Consider the following 20,124-nt stretch of genomic DNA (forward strand, 5'->3'; position numbering starts at 1 on the left):
GACAGGGTTTATTCCTCTAAACTGCAGCCCCAAGCTGCTTCTTCGATTTTGGGTCCTATAGATAGTTTTCTCCGTTAGAGCCAAACTCCATCTTCACTTGCAGTCAGTGATTTCCCAGCTGTTCTGACACCACGACTTGGAGGTGTTTCACTAGACTTCGGTACTGACATCTCACTGACTCCGGATCTATGGATGCCCCTGCCACTTCAGAGGCCCCCTGTATTTTCTTTAGAGACTCTGGACAGCTGTGGCAGAAATGGGTAAGTTCCTTTCAGCACAAATATTGACTGTTAATCTTAATATTCAAGCAAATCCCTCTTCGTCTGTATTACAAACACAAATGAATCAAACAAGAATTGAGTAATGAGAACGCTGCTCAAATCAAAATGCTTCAATCAATCAATGTTCTATTATAACTGAAAATAACATTATTAAGAGGAAAATTGAAAACTTAGGAAAATTTATTACCTGTAAATTGCAGGATCAAGTATAATTTTCTAAGTTACCTCTAATATTGCCAAGAGATAGTGCCTTAAGGAATCTATGCCCCCAGTATTGCGTATTTATAATTTAACTACAAATAAGAAAGAACCATTGATGTCTCAGGGTGCATAGGCCCCTCAGGTTGATGTTTTAAATATTTCTGAAATACTGGAGACATCTGGAACTGAAGCAGTAATTTTTGGCTACTTTGGTGTTATATTTCGCATTGGTTTCTGATCGTGACTGGTTACTACGTATATTCTTTAAAAAGTGAGACACTTTCTTTCTGACTTTTCAAATCAGGATTTTTCCTGATTTGTGTGAAGAGACCCAGAGAAGAAGAAAAAGTTTTCTTTTATTGAAACCTGGAGTTCTTCAAATTGGAGCACTCTTTTGTATGATTAAGTACCAGTCAGTTAAGTATGTATTCTTTGATCCTGTACAGTTAACTGCTTTCATCAGCAGTTGACATGTTATATCTAGTTCTCCAAATACAGCTACAATGTAAACCATTCAGATCAAGGAGTAATTGGCGTTCTAAGTAGCCATTAGCTTTGATGTTCATTTAGTTACTATCCTCCGGATTCTATATAGTGCGCCTAGAGATCCGTGCTGAAATCGGCACGGATTGTATAACAATGCGCTTAATTTAACAGCACTTAACAAGCAATAATGAGCACTGATTAGAATTTTAGGTGCACAAGTCGCTAAGCGTATTTTGTAACAATATGCTGTGAACTTCTAATGCATGCAGGCAAAAAGGCGGGTGATTATGGGTGGGGAAATGGGTGTTTTGTGGGCATTTTGAAATTTATGTGCCTAGTTATAGAATATGACCCAGTGCACCTAAATCTATGTGCTGGGATTTATGCTATACATTTGTTGGTGTAAATGGATGTGCATAGATTTAGGCGTTGAAATATCAACTAAGTGTATTCTATAATTGGCACCTAAATCTAGGCACCAACTATAGATTGTTTAGTCAGCACTGATTCAGGCGCCAATTTGTTAGGTCTCATATATAGAATCGCCCCCTATATGTGCTAATTTCTTTTCATAATTTCAGTTTATCTTCTTCCCCACAATGTCAAGGACTTTATATTTAAGGACTTTGCTTGATGGTTTAAAGATCAATTGTATTTATTATTTCCTTGTTTCTGTACAAGATATTTCTCTTGGAATTAATTTGAAACCTTAAAATTAAAAAAAAACCCACGCTAATCAGTGCTAATAATTGGCCACTCACAAGCAATTAGCACTAATTGGCACTAATTAGAAATCACATGCGCAACTGTCTAAGCCAGGGGTAGGCAACTCCGGTCCTCAAGAGCCACAGGTAGGTCAGGTTTTCAGGATATCCACAATGAATATGCAGGAGATAGATTTGCATACCATTGAGGCAGTGCTTGCAGATCTATCTCCTGTATATTCATTGTGGATATCCTGAAAACCTGACCTGCCTGGGGCTCTCGAGGACCGGAGTTGCCTACCCCTGGTCTAAGCATGTTATGTAAAGTGATGAGCATAAATCCTAATGTGTGGATCACAAAACGGGGTGTTGCTTATGGGAGGAGCATGGCCGTGTCATGGGCGGGCGTTCCTGAACGTTTTGCGCACTGTTGCAGAATATGCCCGCTCTGTGCCTAAATAAGATGTGAGCATTTACACCAGGTTTTAGTTGCCATAAAAATCAGCACTGATTTAAGCATATTCTATCATCGGCGCCTAGATTTAGGCACCGATGATAGAATATGCTTAATTGATATTTCAGCGCCTAAATTTATGCACATCCATTTACACCAATGAAAACATAACATAAATCTCGGCGCATAGATTTAGGCACACTGGACCATATTATAACTAGGCACACAAATTTCAGAATGCCCACGAAATGCCCATAACCATACCCCTTTATGCCTGTGCACATTAAAAGTTTGGTGCACGTCGTTTCAGAAAATGCTTAGCTACTTGTGTGCCTAAATTCTTACCAGTGCCAGTTAGTGCTCATTATTGCTTAAGTGTTACCAGCTCTTAGCTCGTTAAGCTTGTTAAATTGCACTCATTGTTATAGAATCCGTGCTGATTTTTAGGCGTGCTATATAGAATCTGGGGTGTGCATATCCTATTAACTACACCTAACTTTAGATGACACATATAGAATAGCACTAAGTTTGGGGGGTTTCGGTGCTAATGTTTTGTGTGACATGCATAGAATCTGGCCCTAGGTGTGCACAAGCCAAAAAAGCAGATTTTAGATTTTTCAAACTTTTTTCACTTTGGGCATTTTTATTTTGGTTTGTTTGGACATTGATTTTAAATTTAAAAAATGTGAACATGCATTAGAGCATCTTAATGTGAACAAATTATGTACATGATACTGCTTGCACTAGAGAATGACACAGGGACGAGGATCCACAGTAACCGTGGGGATGGGGACAGGGACAGATCCCACGGGGACGGGGACAAACATTGTCCCCGTGTCACTTTCCACTTTGAAGGGAAGCGAAATGGGACTTGATATACCGCCTTTCTGAGGTTTTTGCAGCTACATTCAAAGCGGTTTACATATATTCAGGTACTTATTTTGTACCAGGGGCAATAGAGGGTTAAGTGACTTGCCCAGAGTCACAAGGAGCTGCAGTGGGAATTGAACTCAGTTCCCCAGGATCAAAGTCCACTGCACTAACCACTAGGCTACTCCTCCACTGTTCATGAACTGGACTGTTATTTATGTTTGATTGATGTAGACCACAATATTTTTATTTTTTGGAAAAACAAGCAAACATGCTGGCCACAGCTAGCAAAATTTGCATGGGTATATCCTGCTACCAGCACATCTTCTAAGAAGACATCTTCTATTTCAGGAGGGACTGTGGAAGACAAGAGAGCTAGACTGAATCCTGTTGATGATGTATTCATCCACAGATTAAAAAATCATAACAGTGCTTCATAGGGCATATTTCTCAACTCTAGGGCATACAGAACGGGTTGTATTTTGTACCCCTGGACATTTTGACTGGGTAGATTAGGATTTCTTGGGGTAGTAGAAGTCAGCTTTGTTCGGGTTGGAAGGGTAGAAGGTAGTGGTGGTGGGAGGGTTTATTATAGCTGCTCATTGTTATTTTCTATTTGTAATTTATACACAACAATTGCACAGCATATTGTTCCTTTTTATACTGTAATAAAAAGATTTAAATATAAGATCATAAATGTTTGAGGCTTCTGCAGATGAGAACAGAGTCCACAGGGATAGGACGGGGACAGGAACAGAACCTGTGGGGATGGGGTGGGATGGAGATGGGGCCTGCGGGGATGGGGTGGGGACAGAGACAGAACCCAAGGGGATGGAGCGGGGCCAAATTTTATCCCCGTGTCATTCTGTAGCTTGCACTGAATTTCATAAGGCGTGCTAACGAACTGAGCACGCACTAATGAATGCATGCTAACAACTGCACATCCCTAGTGTGTATTTATCCTGGAATCAAATGGTCATATATGTAGACTATAATATTATTTTTAATATGACATACAATAATTAGATACTCTGTAGAACTAGATCAGAGAACATGTATTAATTTGGGATTCTGAAACCTTAGCATGGAAATTAATGGTGGTGGTAAGCCACTTATGTACTCATTCACTGCTTGTTGTGACAAGGGAAACCCACAGTGATAGACGGTGTGCCAGAGTCACTTAAGCTAAAGTCAGCTGTAGTGTTTTCAAGTTAAATTGACAGATTAAATATTACATATCCCTTTTTCTTTTTATCATGTCAGTAAAATCAAAGGAGACTGACAGCCAACTGTTCTGCATTCATCTCGCACATACTTTTTTTCTGGGTAGGGATTTGCTTTCATTTATTTAATCTATTCTGTGCTCATTTTTTTTAAGTGCACTCTAAAAGAATACAGCAAACACTATATTGAAAATACCATGGCCATGGCCTAAAATGTTGTTTTTGTGCATACTTAAACAAAACAAAATGAAAAATAAAGAACCTGGACTGCAACAAATGAACTTTTTGCATGCTCGTCCTGGTTTTTATGTGGGAGGAAGGGGAATTATTGCACTGCAGCTTCATCATGTCAGTCTTCAGATTTCTATGGGTTCAATATAGTTATCCAGCAAGACCTAAATAGCACCATTTCTTGACCATCTGAAAAGATATCACAAGGTATCATAATGAGGCATAACAGTGGCGACTTGATTTCATTAATAAAAATAATGTAATGTATTGCTTGAAGTAGTTGAACAACAATTAGGCAGGTTTAGTGGTGATATTGTAATCTCTTTTTGTTTTTTTGTAATCAAACCGGATGTTTTTTTGTCCCAGGATATCATGCTATCATAATCCCAGTTTGTTTTTCTGCAATACAAAAGTATATTTTGGTATTTCTTCCATTGCTTACTAAGAGGCCCTTTTACTAAGTAAATGAGATTAGCGCGTCCCAACATGGGTCTTTTCCTTTCACTAAGCCCATTTGTAGTAGGGCAATAAAAGAGGTGTTTTTATATTTGTTGAATATCTGGCCTTGCAGTAATGTTAGCATTAGCATACAGCCATATAAAAACAAAAAAAATTCATGAGGGAGTACTTATTGCCTCCTATTTAGGAGGTGGTAAGGGGTCTCTGTGTTTTGGACGCGCTGCTCAGGATGGCAGTAATGTCAGTGCATTGCTGAATAGCGCTTCCGTTCCCTTTCTCTACCCCTGCCACATCCCTTCCAAAAAATACCACGCACAGAGAGCAAAAGTAACACAGAATACTTTAGCGTGTCCAGAGTTAGGAAATGTTTCCTGCGTTAAATACAGCTTAATAAAAGGGCCTCTAAATGGCTTTCTGGTTGTCTGCCAAGCATATTCTATTGTTCCAAGTATGTGTATTTTATATGTATAGATTGGACTGGAGCATTAAAGGGAAGAATCTTGATAGCTGTTTGAGAATATAGACCTTTTGAATGAAAAGCTGGCATTTCCATTTTGTTCAGCAGTGTTGCTGTATGCCGTAAAGATGTAGCCTCGTCGTAGCATCAGTACCAGGGTTTCTTTCTGAATCTAGAATTTTTTCCAGTTGCTATCATATGGCCTTGTTTTAATCAGATCACATGAAACCTGTATCAAAGTTAGTTTATGCTACAATCCATGTCACATTTCCATATTGAAGAATGGGCCAAAGCTGTTCCCCCCATCACCAAACAAACCTGTCGTTCTCAATGCATTTTTAATGGACTAGCTGTTTTAGGATTCTTCCCATGCCCTTGTCTTCCCCGTCTGCTTTAAGGTAGAAATTGACTTTTTCTTTAGAAGAGTAACAACCCTGAAATGTGTGTGTGTGTGTGTGTTGAATTACAAAATTTCTGGCAGCCCCAAAAGGAATGGTCATAGAAGTCCTTGTACTGTGTCAAGGCGGTGTACACTTATTTACCATATCTACCTTACACATATAGGATGGCCTGAGATGCTCTGGTGTTGGGCACTGGTACATGTGGAATGCAGAGAAATATGCACGTGGCACTAGCCAGACTGAAATTCTTCACATTGCACCAAGGACACTTAGGGGCCCTTTCACTAAAGTGTGTTAGATTTTACAGTTAACTACTGGGGGATTGCCCATCAGATTCCTATACAGGTCCTGTATTAATATTGGCATTAGCTTGTGATAATATATTAATACAAAACCCGGGGATAGTCAAAGATAAACTGGAGCAAATATAGCATTAACTTGTGATACACAGGCTGATGTTAACACAGAGGCACTTAGCACTCCCTATAAGTGGTCTTGTGTTAACAGCTCGCTAGTTGGTTAACACATTAAGGGGTCCTTTTACTAAGCTGTTGGGAAAGGGCCCTGCGGTAGAGGCGAGGGACGTTTCTCCCTCGCGCCAGGGCCCTTTTTCCCACAGCAGGTAAAAAGCCCATTTTTTAAAAATGGCTATGCGGTAAGATTATTCTTGCCACATGGCCATGCGATAAGATTATTCTTGCCGCATGGCCATGCGGGGGGAGCGATTACTGCCACCCGTTGAGGTGGTGGTAAGTGCTCCCGCAGTAGCCCAGCAGTGCATAGCGATGCCTGTTTACCGCCGGATTAGCGCCGTGCTACAAATTTAAAAAATGTTTTCATCGTGCCAGAAATGGCACGAGCGCCAAGGCGGAGCTACCGCCGGAGGTAGTTCCAGGTTAGCGTGTGGTAAGCCCGTGTTGAGTTTACTGCCACTTTGTAAAACGGTCCTTAACTGCACAACCCTCTCTATGGCAGTTTTCTGCCCGATCTCTACCTAGTTACGCTCCTATACACAAAATGGCATTAATGCGTAACTTAGTGCATTGTAATTACAAAATTACCGCAAAAGCAGTTACCATAATTGTGCATTAGCTGTTAACAGCCTAACGTACTTTAGTAAAAGGGCCCCTGAGAAAACTCTTTCACAGATACTAGTTATCACACCTTTAGCCCTTTTACTCACTGCAGCACTTTCTCAGTGCATCCCAAGCATGTAGATTACAGAGAATAAGTGAGTGTACAGTGCATTAATGCTGTATAAGGTCTCCCACTGCAACCCACATTCCAGTTTGCTGTTGGCTGTCACAAGCTTTTTAATTGAGTACACACTTAACTGTTAAGTCTTTCAAAGTTTATTTTAATAATCCCTAGAGAGAGATCACAGAGCAATTGTGACAACAAAACAGCATTGACGGTGATAAAAGAAGCTCCCAGTAGATTTAACTGAGAATAAAATTAAGCTACTAATGTTTTCTGCACTTTGGGGGAGGGGAGGAAAGTACTTCTCTGTTTGTCATGTCATTTTTATTCCATTTGGAAAAAGAGTTCATTTTAAAAAATCTCCCTTCCCCCTGACCCTTGTGTGTTGTTAAACTGAAAATTGCAAACTATAGGCAAGGAATCTTTATTTTCTACAGCACCCTTGATGTGCCGAAATGCTGCCCACAACAGTGTTCCTGTGGAACAGCACAAGGGTAATTAAGTCTCTTCATTACACCTGGTTGGGTCAGTGTGGCCTCAGCAGGACTCCGCTAGCGAAATGTGCACTTATAACAACTATAACAAATGTGATTGATAAGATCATGGAGAAGGACAAGCAAGGAGGGGAGGGAAGTATAGCAGAGGCTCTAGAATTATTGACCACCCTATCAGGGAGATCTCTAGGCATTACATATAGTATCGTGTCAAACCTCATTATAACATAATTTAGCCGAAACGTGATAACAGTATCCATACATGGGTTTTCATTTGGTGTACAAATGAGTTCTTTTTTAAAGCCCTTGTAGAATATGATCAAAATAGTTTCTGACATGCTAAATTGTTCGGGTGTTTTTATAATGATTTCAAATTAATTATAAATCAGGGTCAGCTTGGTGGTTTGCTGGTTGTGCTGCACACCACCATGCGGAGGACCTGGGCTTGATTCTTGGATTAGAACCTTTCTTCCTTGGGTTGGCCGGGGGCGAGGATGCCACGGACACAGTACGCACAGTCCATAGTGGGAGTGGGGGAACGTGTCTGTCCTTGTGCAGTGGCGACACCTAGAGGTCTGATTAAAGGCACATTGTTTCAGAATTCCAGAAACAGCCCTGGAGTAGAGGGGAAAATCCCTGAAGGTGCTGTATTCCAGCTCTAGATCCAACTGAGCTGGACGCACAAAGAAGTAGGAGGAACTGCCATTCTGCTTCTCTCCTCACACTCCCTCCTATGTCCCTGCTAAAAAAGAAAGACTATAAACCACATGAAATAAATCTGTCGTACGTTTAGCCACTAGACACTGATTGTGGTTTATCCAAAGCTTTTATTATTAAAAAACACAGGCAGCAATGATCTGGGAATAGATTTTCACAAAAAAAAAAATTAGTCTTCAGCCTCACCTAAAAGAAATATGTTGCACACTTCAGTCATGAGTACAAAGTGCAATTTTGTAATTCTATTCAGAAGGGCTGAGGATTTTCTTAGTTAACTAAAACATTTACAACAGATTCCTGCTGGTGCTTGGTAGAAAGTTTCTATGGGATGCGGGGGAGGGGGAGTGGGAGTGGAATGGGCTTGTTGGGAATAACAATTATACCACTGCCCTTGGGAAAGATCTCTTTTGTTGTTGTTGTTGTTGTTAACTTTCCCTTGTACCTCTGTATCCCTATCACTGTCCACTAGAGAATTGCCCTGTTCCTTGCTGTCCATGTGCTGGAAGGGTAGCCTCTTTCGAGACTGAACCCTTCAGTGCACCAGCAGGAATCATCCATGCAGTGGGCAGCCATTAGACACACACCCCTCCAGGGAGCAAGTGCATCACCTCCATGATGCAACTGATACCTGAGGAACAGGAGATTGGGCATTGCCACCAAGCCACACAGATGATGTGGAAGGGAGGCAAATGGCAACCCATTATTCCATGTTCCTGTCTGTGAATATATGTTTAGCCCATAAGATTGTCATTGAACAGTGTTTGTTAAAAATAGTTCTGTTTTTTTCAGTGATGGATCGTTCCCCTATGACTCGGTTCCTTGGCAACAAAACACCAACCAACCACCAGGTTCTTTATCAGTAGTCACAACAGTATGGGGCGTGACTAATACCTCCCAAAGCCAGGTAAAACATTTTTTTATATATATACATAATACATTGTTGTCTTTTCTAATTCTGTTTTCGCAGGTTTATGGAAGTTGTAGAAATATGGTTGTGTGTGTTCATATTCTATTGAATCATAACATATTCCATTTAAGGGCCTACTTTCAAAACTATAGTAAGGTTTTGAGGTTAACTTACTGTAATTGTCAACATTTAATGCACAGTAACTGCAAAACCTCTATGTTAACTGTTGAGGCATTCCCAGCATCTTCCCACAGAGAAAAGTGATTTAGCTGTTGATCTTTTGCTAATTGTACCACATTATCCACTGTGTTAAGTTAATTGTAAGATACAGTCCCCAACCCATTCTCTGTTAACTGTTCATAAGCAGTGGAAAGGAGTGGGCCACTCTCAACGCCCAACATAGTATCAGCGACCAGAGAGCTTGGGGGTGAGGCTAGAGATTGGTTTGTTTGGCCCTTCCAACTAAAAGGATATTCTGCTGCTCCTGCTGTTGATATGTTGCTTTGTTAACTGCTAGAACATGTTAATTGCCATGTTAACAGCTAATGCAGATTAGTTAATAGGCCCTTTAGTCCTAAGGTTCACCTCCATTATCAGCATCAAGTTGTTCTTTAGTATATTGATGCTGTTACTGACAAACTAGACTTCTCATTTTCTCCCATTTCACACAGGCACTATTGGTCTGCCATATGCTTTTCACAGCCTCTCTGGGCAGAAGGGCTATATAATTGATAGTTTAGTTTTGGTTTGGGGCATGCCTTTCTCAAAGATGTGTTACAAAGTTCAGGAATTTGGACTTCACTGTCTATAACATGCAGCATGTACAGACATCCAATCACAGCCAAATAACACACAACACAGCAAAAGCCACAGCTTTATTCAACCCCGGGGGATTCACCCTTATGTTTAAGTAATTGAACAAGTCAATTATTTCTACCTTTGCCATTCCACTATAGTATATGCAGTCAAGTACAAGATTAGACAGTACCGTCATAATCTTTACAAATTTCACATCGAAAATATAAGCCATCCAAAGGTCATACATTTACTAGTTGATTTTTTCCAGGTCTGTAGCGGTAATATCACGGGTATATCCACGGGAGACATATGTGTTAGGCGGTGAGAGTCTGATAGGTACGGACGGGGAGAGGGATCTTGGGGTGATAGTATCTGAGGATTTGAAGGCGATGAAACAGTGTGACCAGGCGGTGGCTGTATCTAGAAGGTTGTTGGGCTGTATAGAGAGAGGTGTGACCAGCAGAAGAAAGGGAGTGTTGATGCCCCTGTATAAGTCGTTGGTGAGGCCCCATCTGGAGTATTGTGTTCAGTTTTGGAGGCCGTATCTTGCTAAGGATGTAAAAAGAATCGAAGCGGTGCAAAGAAAAGCTACGAGAATGGTATGGGATTTGCGTTTCAAGACGTATGAGGAGAGACTTGCTGACCTGAACATGTATACCCTGGAGGAAAGGAGAAACAGGGGTGATATGATACAGACGTTCAAATATTTGAAAGGTATTAATCCGCAAACGAACCTTTTCCGGAGATACGAAGGCGGTAGAACGAGAGGACATGAAATGAGATTGAAGGGGGGCAGACTCAAGAAAAATGTCAGGAAGTATTTCTTAACGGAGAGAGTGGTGGATGCTTGGAATGCCCTCCCGCGGGAGGTGGTGGAGATGAAAACGGTAACGGAATTCAAACATGCGTGGGATAAACATAATGGAATCCTGTTCAGAAGGAATGGATCCTCAGGAGCTTAACCGAGATTAGATGGCAGAGCCGGTAGTGGGAGGCGGGGCTGGAGGTTGGGAGGTGGGGATAGTGCTGGGCAGACTTATACGGTCTGTGCCAGAGCCGATGGTGGGAGGCAGGGATAGTGCTGGGCAGACTTATACGGTCTGTGCCAGAGCCGGTGGTGGGAGGCGGGGCTGGTGGTTGGGAGGCGGGGATAGTGCTGGGCAGACTTATACGGTCTATGCCAGAGCCGGTGGTGAGAGGCAGGGATGATGCTGGGCAGACTTATACGGTCTGTGCCAGAGCCGGTGGTGGGAGGCGGGGATAGTGCTGGGCAGACTTATACGGTCTGTGCCCTGAAGAGCACAGGTACAAATCAAAGTATGGTATACACAAAAAGTAGCACACATGAGTTGTCTTGTTGGGCAGACTGGATGGACCGTGCAGGTCTTTTTTTCTGCCGTCATCTACTATGTTACTATGTTACTGTAGCAGTAATATCCGAGAACCTGGATCATCCATGTTCAGTATTTCAAATCCAATTCTTATTTGACTGGAATTCTTAAGGGCTTAAAACCCCAATCACTAAAAGCTGCAACAAACCGCTTCCCTCAAACCCTTATAAAAAATTACAAAAATGGGGCAGGAGGGGCGGAAAAACCTTCTCCTTCCCTACAAAACCCAAACTGAAATAAAACCCCACCAATTCATCCAGGCAACTGTTGGACACAACTCCACCAATCAACCATCTGCTACCTTCTGATTCTGCCTTAACAATTATGGCTGCATATTCCTGATGTGCAGGTCTATGTTAGACAGCCCAAGATCAATCTGGGGCTTTATGCTTATTGGCAGTATCTATCAGTAACAACATTTCCTGTCTTACATACTCAATCATCTATCCCCTCACATCCCTCATGTCTTCTATAGATACCCAGGGAGAAGCACTATCTTGGAGCTAAGAATAACTCTCCAGTTTTCACTCTTTTATGTTCCACTTGACCGTATAGGACAGTAAAGAGGAAATGAACTTCCATTGCACAGAGAAGTGTAACTTCTTGGTGACTGAAACAGTGAAGTCTGATTCATAGCATTTCCCATTTTTTCTTTAAAAAAAGGAGGGGGCTAATTTCAGTCAGATGTAGACTGTTACTTTTCAGCAGTATTATGTAATTAGTTAGTCCAATAAAAAAGGTATCATCTTATTTTCTTTTCTATGTTTTATTTTACTTCTATTGATTACCAGCAGAAGGATAAATCTAGTGCCATTATGCAGTGTTATTTTTAAGGATATGATTCATTAAAATCTTTTCCCTTAAAGACTGAAAGAGGAGAAATCCATAGTGAATTAGCTCCCATGTCTTTTCTTTGCAAAATTTCCACTTTCTTAATTCTCTCGCCAGGTGCTGGGGAACCCTATGGTAAACGCCAACAACCCAATGAACCCAGCAGGAAACCCCATGGCATCTGGGATGAATACTAGCAATCCAGGCATTAACTCACCTCAGTTTGCTGGGCAGCAGCAGCAGTTCTCAACAAAAACTGGCTCCAATCAACCTTATATGCAACAGGGCATGTACGGACGACCCAACTACCCTGGAAGTGGCGGATTTGGTGGCAGGTAAGAGAAAGTTGATTATTTGAATAAAGTACGATGAATTGAAAAACAAAGTTATAGAACATTACATTTTTAACAATGGTGATTTTAAGGCCCATTTTGCATAAGTTGTTGATGAAGAGATTGGAAACATCCGTATTGGAACATTCACAATTTCACCAGTATTTTACATAAGGCTATGCCAAACGCTGAGCCTTTTGTAGAATACTCAGATGGATGTTGGGAGATGCATGTGTATTTGCAGGCACTTACAGGGCAAGAAGCAATTTTGAAAGACTATACCTGGAAACAAAGAGCGGTGTCAAAGGGCACTGTTACATGTAGGTCCTTGATCTCAGACAACTGCGTGTATAAATGGAGGCAATTAACGTTCAAATTTACCATAAGGGTTTTTGTTCTTTTTCAACATTTGATGCAAAAAAATAGAGGATTGAAGGGATTTAATCTCTTCATACCTTGTGTAGAGCACTGACCAAAATGAGCAGTGTTTAAAAGTATATATGTGCTTCCTGGCTGGTGCAGAAACTGATGGGGAAATGTGTTTACATATGCACATATTCATATTGTAAGATGGGGAAATATACACATACATTTTTAGCCTACTCAAAACGTGCCCCCTCAGTTTCTCTGGTTTTCAACCGTCTCCATGTGTAGTGGACATTTACACATATAGGACTAGATTCTGTATATCACACCGAGATTTCCGTACGGAAATCGAAGCATATTCTGTAAAGTATGCTTTAATTCAGGCATACTTTAGAGAATATTCTGAGTACCGGTCCACGTGACTAAATTTCATTGCGGTCAATTGCGCCAAGTAAAACCTGGTGTAAATCCTGACACCTAAATGAGACGCAGAGCCGGGTGTATTCTATAACAATGCACATAGATTTTAGAAACGCCCATGACCCGCCCATTCCATGCCCATACCCACACCTACTTTTCAACTATGTGACTTATATTTATGCGCACCACATTACAGAATACACTTTAACACCAATTAGTGCTGATAATTGGTTAACATCCAGTTATCAGCGCTGATTAGCTTGTTAACTAATTAAGTTATACACATTGTTATAGAATACGCTTCAATTTCCGTGCAGAAATCTCAGCGTGATATACAGAGTCCCAGGGATAGCTTATCTACATGTGTAAACACTACTGTTCATCCATAGAATTGCTTTTAAAAGGACCTCTTTTTAGACAGAATAAGTCGGTGCCCATTTTAAGATTTAAAAATTCACCTGACCCCAGATGATGATGGAAATAAAATAGACCACTAATATTCTCTCCCCTTTTTATCCAAAGCATGAATGCATTAGCACCAGAGGTAGTGACAACAGTAGCAGTAGTCACACAATTCCATGGTCTTCAATGTACACTCACAGACCCTAGTACTCTCAAGAGTTTCCAGACTAACAGGAGTCCTCTGTAGGAGAAGGGAGAGAGCCATTGAATATTCACTGATTTGCAGTCCTATACTGACTGCTATTATTAAGCCACGGTGGAAGTCAAGAGGGAGGGGCAAGAGGGTTTTCTGATTCTATCCATTGATATGACCCCATTTAGGATACCAGCCCATAGGTTTGGGAACAACTTGTTGAAAAGCTTCAAATCTTTTATATGCCATGATCCAACTTTTGATATTGTTTTGTAACTCTATTTTTGCCACATCATGGGGCTCTTTTACTGAAGTATTTAATGCAAAAATTAAGGTGGTGCTGCCCTACATTTAGTGCACAGGACACACATTTAATTCACTGCCATTGTGTTACCTGCATGTTACCTCTGTGCTTTCGGCCTGGGCATGTAATGCATGGCCATGCATTAACAGCTGACAGCTACCCGTGAGAGCAGTGCTACCAGTTCACGCCTTCCACAACAGAGATCCAACCACCCCGATTGCTGATTGTAACCCCCCAACAGAAATCTAACCCCCAATCACCAATTGTAACCCACCTGACAGAAACGAGACCCTTCCAATCACCAGTTGTAACCCACCCAACAGAGACCCATCATCCTATAACACACCCAGCGGAAATGCAACCCTTCCAATCACTAGTTGTAACACACCCGACAGAAACGTAACCCACCCAACAGAGACCCAACATCCCAATCACCAATTGTAACACCCCAACAAAGAATCAATCCCTTTTTCAGCGACCTGACCCTGAAAGAAACCCTGAATCCTCCCAAACAACAACCCTAGAGCCCCACCCTCATGACAGCCCCAACACCCTCTTTTAGAAACTAGGTCCCAGCAGAACCATCCCACCCCCTTCCCTAAACCCTGCCACCCACAAACCCTCCCCCCCGGAACTTAAAAGGAGACTACATTTGATGGCCTAGTTGACACAGACGGCAGTAATCCTCCTCCGCTGCCGCTGGGGTCAGCATCCAGTTTCCTAGCAGTAGTCACACAGTACTACTTTGTATGGCCATTTTTCCATATAAGGGAAAAATTTCCTTTTGTTCCATGGCCTTTGTTCTGGGACCTCATTTGGTTGTCCCTAATGACTAGCAGGCCACATTTCTCAAAGCTATACCCCAATAGCTGACCTTAGAGAAGTAGGCATGTCAAAACTTAGCTATCAGGACTATGAAGCTGTTGATTGCTAATCTTGGATCTGGCTCCTTAAAGACTGGCAAAGCTGCAGATTTAATGTTCAGTCCACACATTAACTAATCATTAATGTATTGACACTGCTTTGCCTTGGGATGCTAAGTATGGACTGTCCTTCCTTTAAAGTCTGTTTGGCGAATAGGGCTCAACTCGTGCTTTTATTGTTTGTATTCTATTGTTAATTTTCTTCTTTTTTTATTTTTTTAAGAGGAAAAAAAAGGTTTCTATCACAAAAGATTTTTTTTCTTATTCATGTTTATCTTATTTTTCCTCTACTGTTTGATGATAGCCATCAGTAAAGAAATCTGTGTGCGAGTCCATTGCACCTACTTATTGGAAAAAACAAAATAACTTATCTATAATGAGTGTTCTCTAATGACATCAGTGTGGCAAGCAAAAAAATCCAAACAAATGTGACTAGAGAGCAGATCTCAGCCTCTTTCTGTTTTTCATCAAGCAATAAAATCCATCCCTTTTCCCTTGGGGGAGTTATTCTTTAATCCTTTATGTTTCAATTTTTTAATTGGCGATACAACAAAATTGAACATACTATAAACAGAAAATGTGAAAATGGCAAATACCACTGTCTTATTAAAATAAGTATGGACAAGACAATTGTACTATCAACCCTTCCCCACCCTCTCTATTATCTACTGTACAACTAAATGATTAATGAAGTTACAAAGTATATAATGAGAGACCTGCAGGAATGAAATACCATCTCCTTAGCTTTTTTTAATCCTTTATATCTACAGTTAGCTAACCAATCAACCAAGCTGCTGCAGGTTTAGTAACATGCAACAAACCCCACACATTCCTAAGAAAATCTGGAAGGATCCTCCATTTTGGCATAAGATGGAGTCACATGACCCATGTATATAGCTCACTGTACTGTTGTTAACAGATGCTAACTACTGCAAGTAAGTAAATTTGGGGCCCTTTCTATAAAATGCATTAGGGGTCCTTTTACTAAGCTGTGATAACAAATGGCCTTAGCACCTTTATGCACATTCCCGCACTCCAAGGCCATTTTTCCGTGGCCATAAGAAAATCTCAATTTTCTATTTATTTCATTAATGGCCAATCGCTAATATTTGTGTTAGCGTGCATCCATTAAAAAAAATTATCGCATGAGCACTTACCGCCACCCATTTTGTAGGCAGCAAAGTCTCCTGTCTTATCTATATCAGCTAGCACATGGTAGTGTAGATGTGATAATTGTTCACTGCAGGAATGCCCACTCTCTACCACTTACACGCCCCCTAAAAATACAAAAAAATATATATATATCTAGGCTGTGCTAGCGCATGCAAATGCAAAAACTAACATGAGACACTTTAGTGTGTCCTGCACTAAGCATGCTTGCCACATAACACTGCTTAATAAAAGGCCCCTAAGTGGTTAACATGCAAATTAGCACGGTAACTGTTACCAGACAAGCATGGCAACTGATAGTGCAGTGTCATGGCAGCACGCATTAATTCAAGTGTTAACTGCATGTTGTGTCGGGGAGGGAACTAGGTTGGTCATGGGCAGAGAATTTGCATATTGCAGTTAGCAGGCAGTACTTAACCACACACTGTCACTTGTGCAATTTGAGTTCAATTACTGTCTCCTCAAGAGGAAGCACTAAGCAGGGCCACTGAGGGGACAAGGGAGGGGGCAAAATTCCTCAGGCCAAGCCTTTGTCTCTCTCCTTCTCCTGTCGGGACCCAGATGATTGCGTTAATGTGATAACCCAGTCCCGGCACACAGAAACAGGAGAGAGACAGACCCCGGTGTCAGGTCCCTCTTGGAGGCCAGGGAGGAGCAGATACACTGATGCAGGAATATAGAAGGCAGGGGGTGATGGCAGCCTGAGTGAGCAATGGGTGGCGGCAGCGACATCCCAAGTGTGGGGTGGCGACAGCTGCGGTGGCCCTGCCCCGGGCCCGGCTCTATCTCTCGGAGGCCCTGGCACTAAGGATTTGTTTTACTAAGCCGCAGTAGTGATTCCCGGCACGGCAAATGCGATGAAGCTGATAGGAATTGAATGGGCTTTGTCGCATTTGCCATGCGTGAATTACTACCGTGTCTTAGTAAAAGGAGCGCTGAGTGCATGTGCACAAGTAGCAGCCAGGTTTAATGCACGCTACTGAACACTTCTGCGCCATAACTGCAGAGGACATGTTGGGTACATCCCCAACGATTATTGTACAGCCTTTGCATTTATGCTGTCGTGGCACAAAATCAACAGGCTTTAGTAAAAATGCCCCTTTGTTCTCTGTAAACCTTTGCAGATATTTTTCACATGTTCCTGAAATTTTACATATTCTTGAAAGAAAGACAACCAAGCATAGGCGGTCGTTGGCCCAACTGTTTGGGGAGGCTAAAGGGGGCAGGGTTAGGGGTTGGGCCAGGGGTGGAGCTTAAATCCATAATTGTCTGATAATGCACAGAAAAAAAAATAAATAAAAATAAAAGTCACAATACCTCTTATTAAATTTATATATTAAATATGTATCATATGTCAAAGAATAAAGTGGTTGCTCAAAGCATATACTAACCACAATCGCTCAACTGCAAAACACTATGCACATCTTTGTGCAAAAACACACTCAGAACCTTACTGTACTATAAATATTACACTGGGCAGAACCTAATTCACCATTAGGGGCTTATAGCCCATTTAGTTATGTTTAAACAAAAGAGATCTGCATTAAAAAAATATTTATTTTTATTTAGATCTATAAAACCATTGTCCCTGAAACATGCCTAAAAACAGAATAATCCAGTTGTGTAACTAAAATGTAAATTACTACAAATGAGATTACGTTAAAATGTGCATCCATGTGCCCCAGTGAAAGGTGAGTTTAATTCTACTTCCATTTAATTTCAATATATTCTATCATCTTTATAACACCAGCTTCCCAAGGCAGAGTACAACAACAGTTAAGATAAACTCATCAGGAAACAGGATATCCTCACTTAAATCTTGGTCATATGTATTGTATAGAAGAACAGTGAAGGAAAATGAGCACAAACTACAGAGTTTATAATTGCTTTTTCTACCAGCTGCAGTAATTTTTTAAGCCGTTTTATTTCCTTTCTCCTCCAGTTTTTAAGGCATTGCCTATTAACAGAAATAGCTTTAGCTTTGTTACGGATCAACAATAAGGAACGACAACGTGGATGCAGTAGTTCTTAAGTTTGCTTGTTTTGTTTGGGGAGAAGGCAGTGACGATGACGGCTATGCGGGGGAAACACATTAACCAAATTGGCTTCCTTGCTTACTTACTGGTCTAGAAAGGCTCACTTCCACTCGTCTATTAAACCTCCTTGGGCAGCTCTCCCCCCCGGAGTCTTGCATCTTTCTCCCTGTTTCTTCTGCTGCCTGCTGTCTCCCGTCGTCATTTTTACTGACCTGAAGAGTTCTCCCTCAGCACCAGCGATTCAGAGTCAGCCTTCTGCCAGCGTCGGGGCTTCTCCTCAGGCGTGTCCTGGACTCCCGCCTACTCTAACGCAACTTCCTCTTTTCCGCAGAGGTAGGACTCGGAGTGAGATGCGCCTGAAGAGAAAGCCCCGACACTGGCAGAAGGCTGACTGTGATTGAATCACCGGTGCCGAGGCAGAACTCTTCAGGGCAGTAAAAATGACGACGGAGATGGCGGGCAGCAGAAGAAACACAAGGAGATGGTCACGATTGGGCTGGGGAGGCTTAGCCTCCCCAAGCCTCTTATACGGGGCGCCTATGCAACTAAGGGCGTACATTTGTTCTTGTTTCTACTACTACTACTATTTAGCATTTCTATAGCGCTACAAGGCGTGCGCTGCACAAACATAGAAGAAAGACAGTCCCTGCTCAAAGAGCTTACAATCTAATAGACAAAAAATAAAGTAATCAAATCAATTAATGTGTACAGGAAGGAGGAGAGGAGGGTAGGTGGAGGGCGAGTGGTTACAAGTGGTTACGAGTCAAAAGCCATGTTATTTCAAATGACAGGAAGTTTTTTTCCCCTGTGTCATCAGTTGTGATGAATGGTCTAAGGTTTGGCAATTAAAATTCAATGCGAAGAAATGCAAAGTGATGCACTTAGGGAGTAGAAATCCACGGGAGACGTATGTGTTAGGCGGGGAGAGTCTGATAGGTACGGATGGGGAGAGGGATCTTGGGGTGATAGTATCTGAGGATTTGAAGGCGACGAAACAGTGTGACAAGGCGGTGGCCGTAGCTAGAAGGTTGTTAGGCTGTATAGAGAGAGGTGTGACCAGCAGAAGAAAGAGGGTGTTGATGCCCCTGTATAAGACATTGGTGAGGCCCCACCTGGAATATTGTGTTCAGTTTTGGAGGCCGTATCTTGTTAAGGATGTAAAAAGAATTGAAGTGGGTGCAAAGAAAGCTACGAGAATGGTATGGGATTTGCGTTACAAGACGTATGAGGAGAGACTTGCGGACCTGAACATGTATACTCTGGAGGAAAGGAGAAACAGGGGTGATATGATACAGGCGTTCAAATATTTGAAAGATTTTAATCTGCAAATGAACCTTTTCCGGAGATGCGAAGGCGGTAGAACGAGAGGACATGAAATGAGATTGAAGGGGGGCAGACTCAAGAAAAATGTCAGGAAGTATTTTTTCATGGAGAGAGTAGTGGATGCTTGGAATGCCCTCCCGTGGGAGGTGGTGGAAACGAAAACAGTAACGGAATTCAAACATGCGTGGGATAAACATAAAGGAATCCTGTTCAGAAGGAATGGATCCTAAGGAGCTTGGCCGAGATTGGGTGGCAGAGTCGGTGGCGGGAGGCTGGGATGGTGCTGGGCAGACTTATACGATCTGTGCCAGAGCCGGTGGTGGGAGGCGGGACTGGTGGTTGGGAGGCGGGGATAGTGCTGGGCAGACTTATACGGTCTGTGCCCTGAAAAGGAGAGGTACAAATCAAGGTAAGGTATACACAAAAAGTAGCACATGTGAGTTTATCTTGTTGGGCAGACTGGATGGACCGTGCAGGTCTTTTTCTGCCGTCATCTACTATGTTACTATGTCATCAGTTGTGTACCCTATTTTGCAACAGTGCACCCTAT

At 41.8% G+C, this 20,124-nt stretch overlaps 1 protein-coding gene across 1 annotated transcript in view; it reads left to right on the forward strand.

The window, feature by feature from the left end:
* ZMIZ1 (zinc finger MIZ-type containing 1) overlaps positions 1 to 20,124 on the forward strand; it is a 1,052,488-nt gene that overhangs the window by 912,685 nt on the left and 119,679 nt on the right. Inside the window, 3 exon segments of the mRNA XM_030203240.1 lie at positions 7,405 to 7,461; positions 8,968 to 9,082; positions 12,223 to 12,440. Of these exon segments, the coding sequence (XP_030059100.1) occupies positions 7,405 to 7,461; positions 8,968 to 9,082; positions 12,223 to 12,440 (390 nt within the window).

This window comes from Microcaecilia unicolor, chromosome 5, assembly GCF_901765095.1.
Source record: "Microcaecilia unicolor chromosome 5, aMicUni1.1, whole genome shotgun sequence".
Classification (NCBI taxonomy): domain Eukaryota; kingdom Metazoa; phylum Chordata; class Amphibia; order Gymnophiona; family Siphonopidae; genus Microcaecilia; species Microcaecilia unicolor.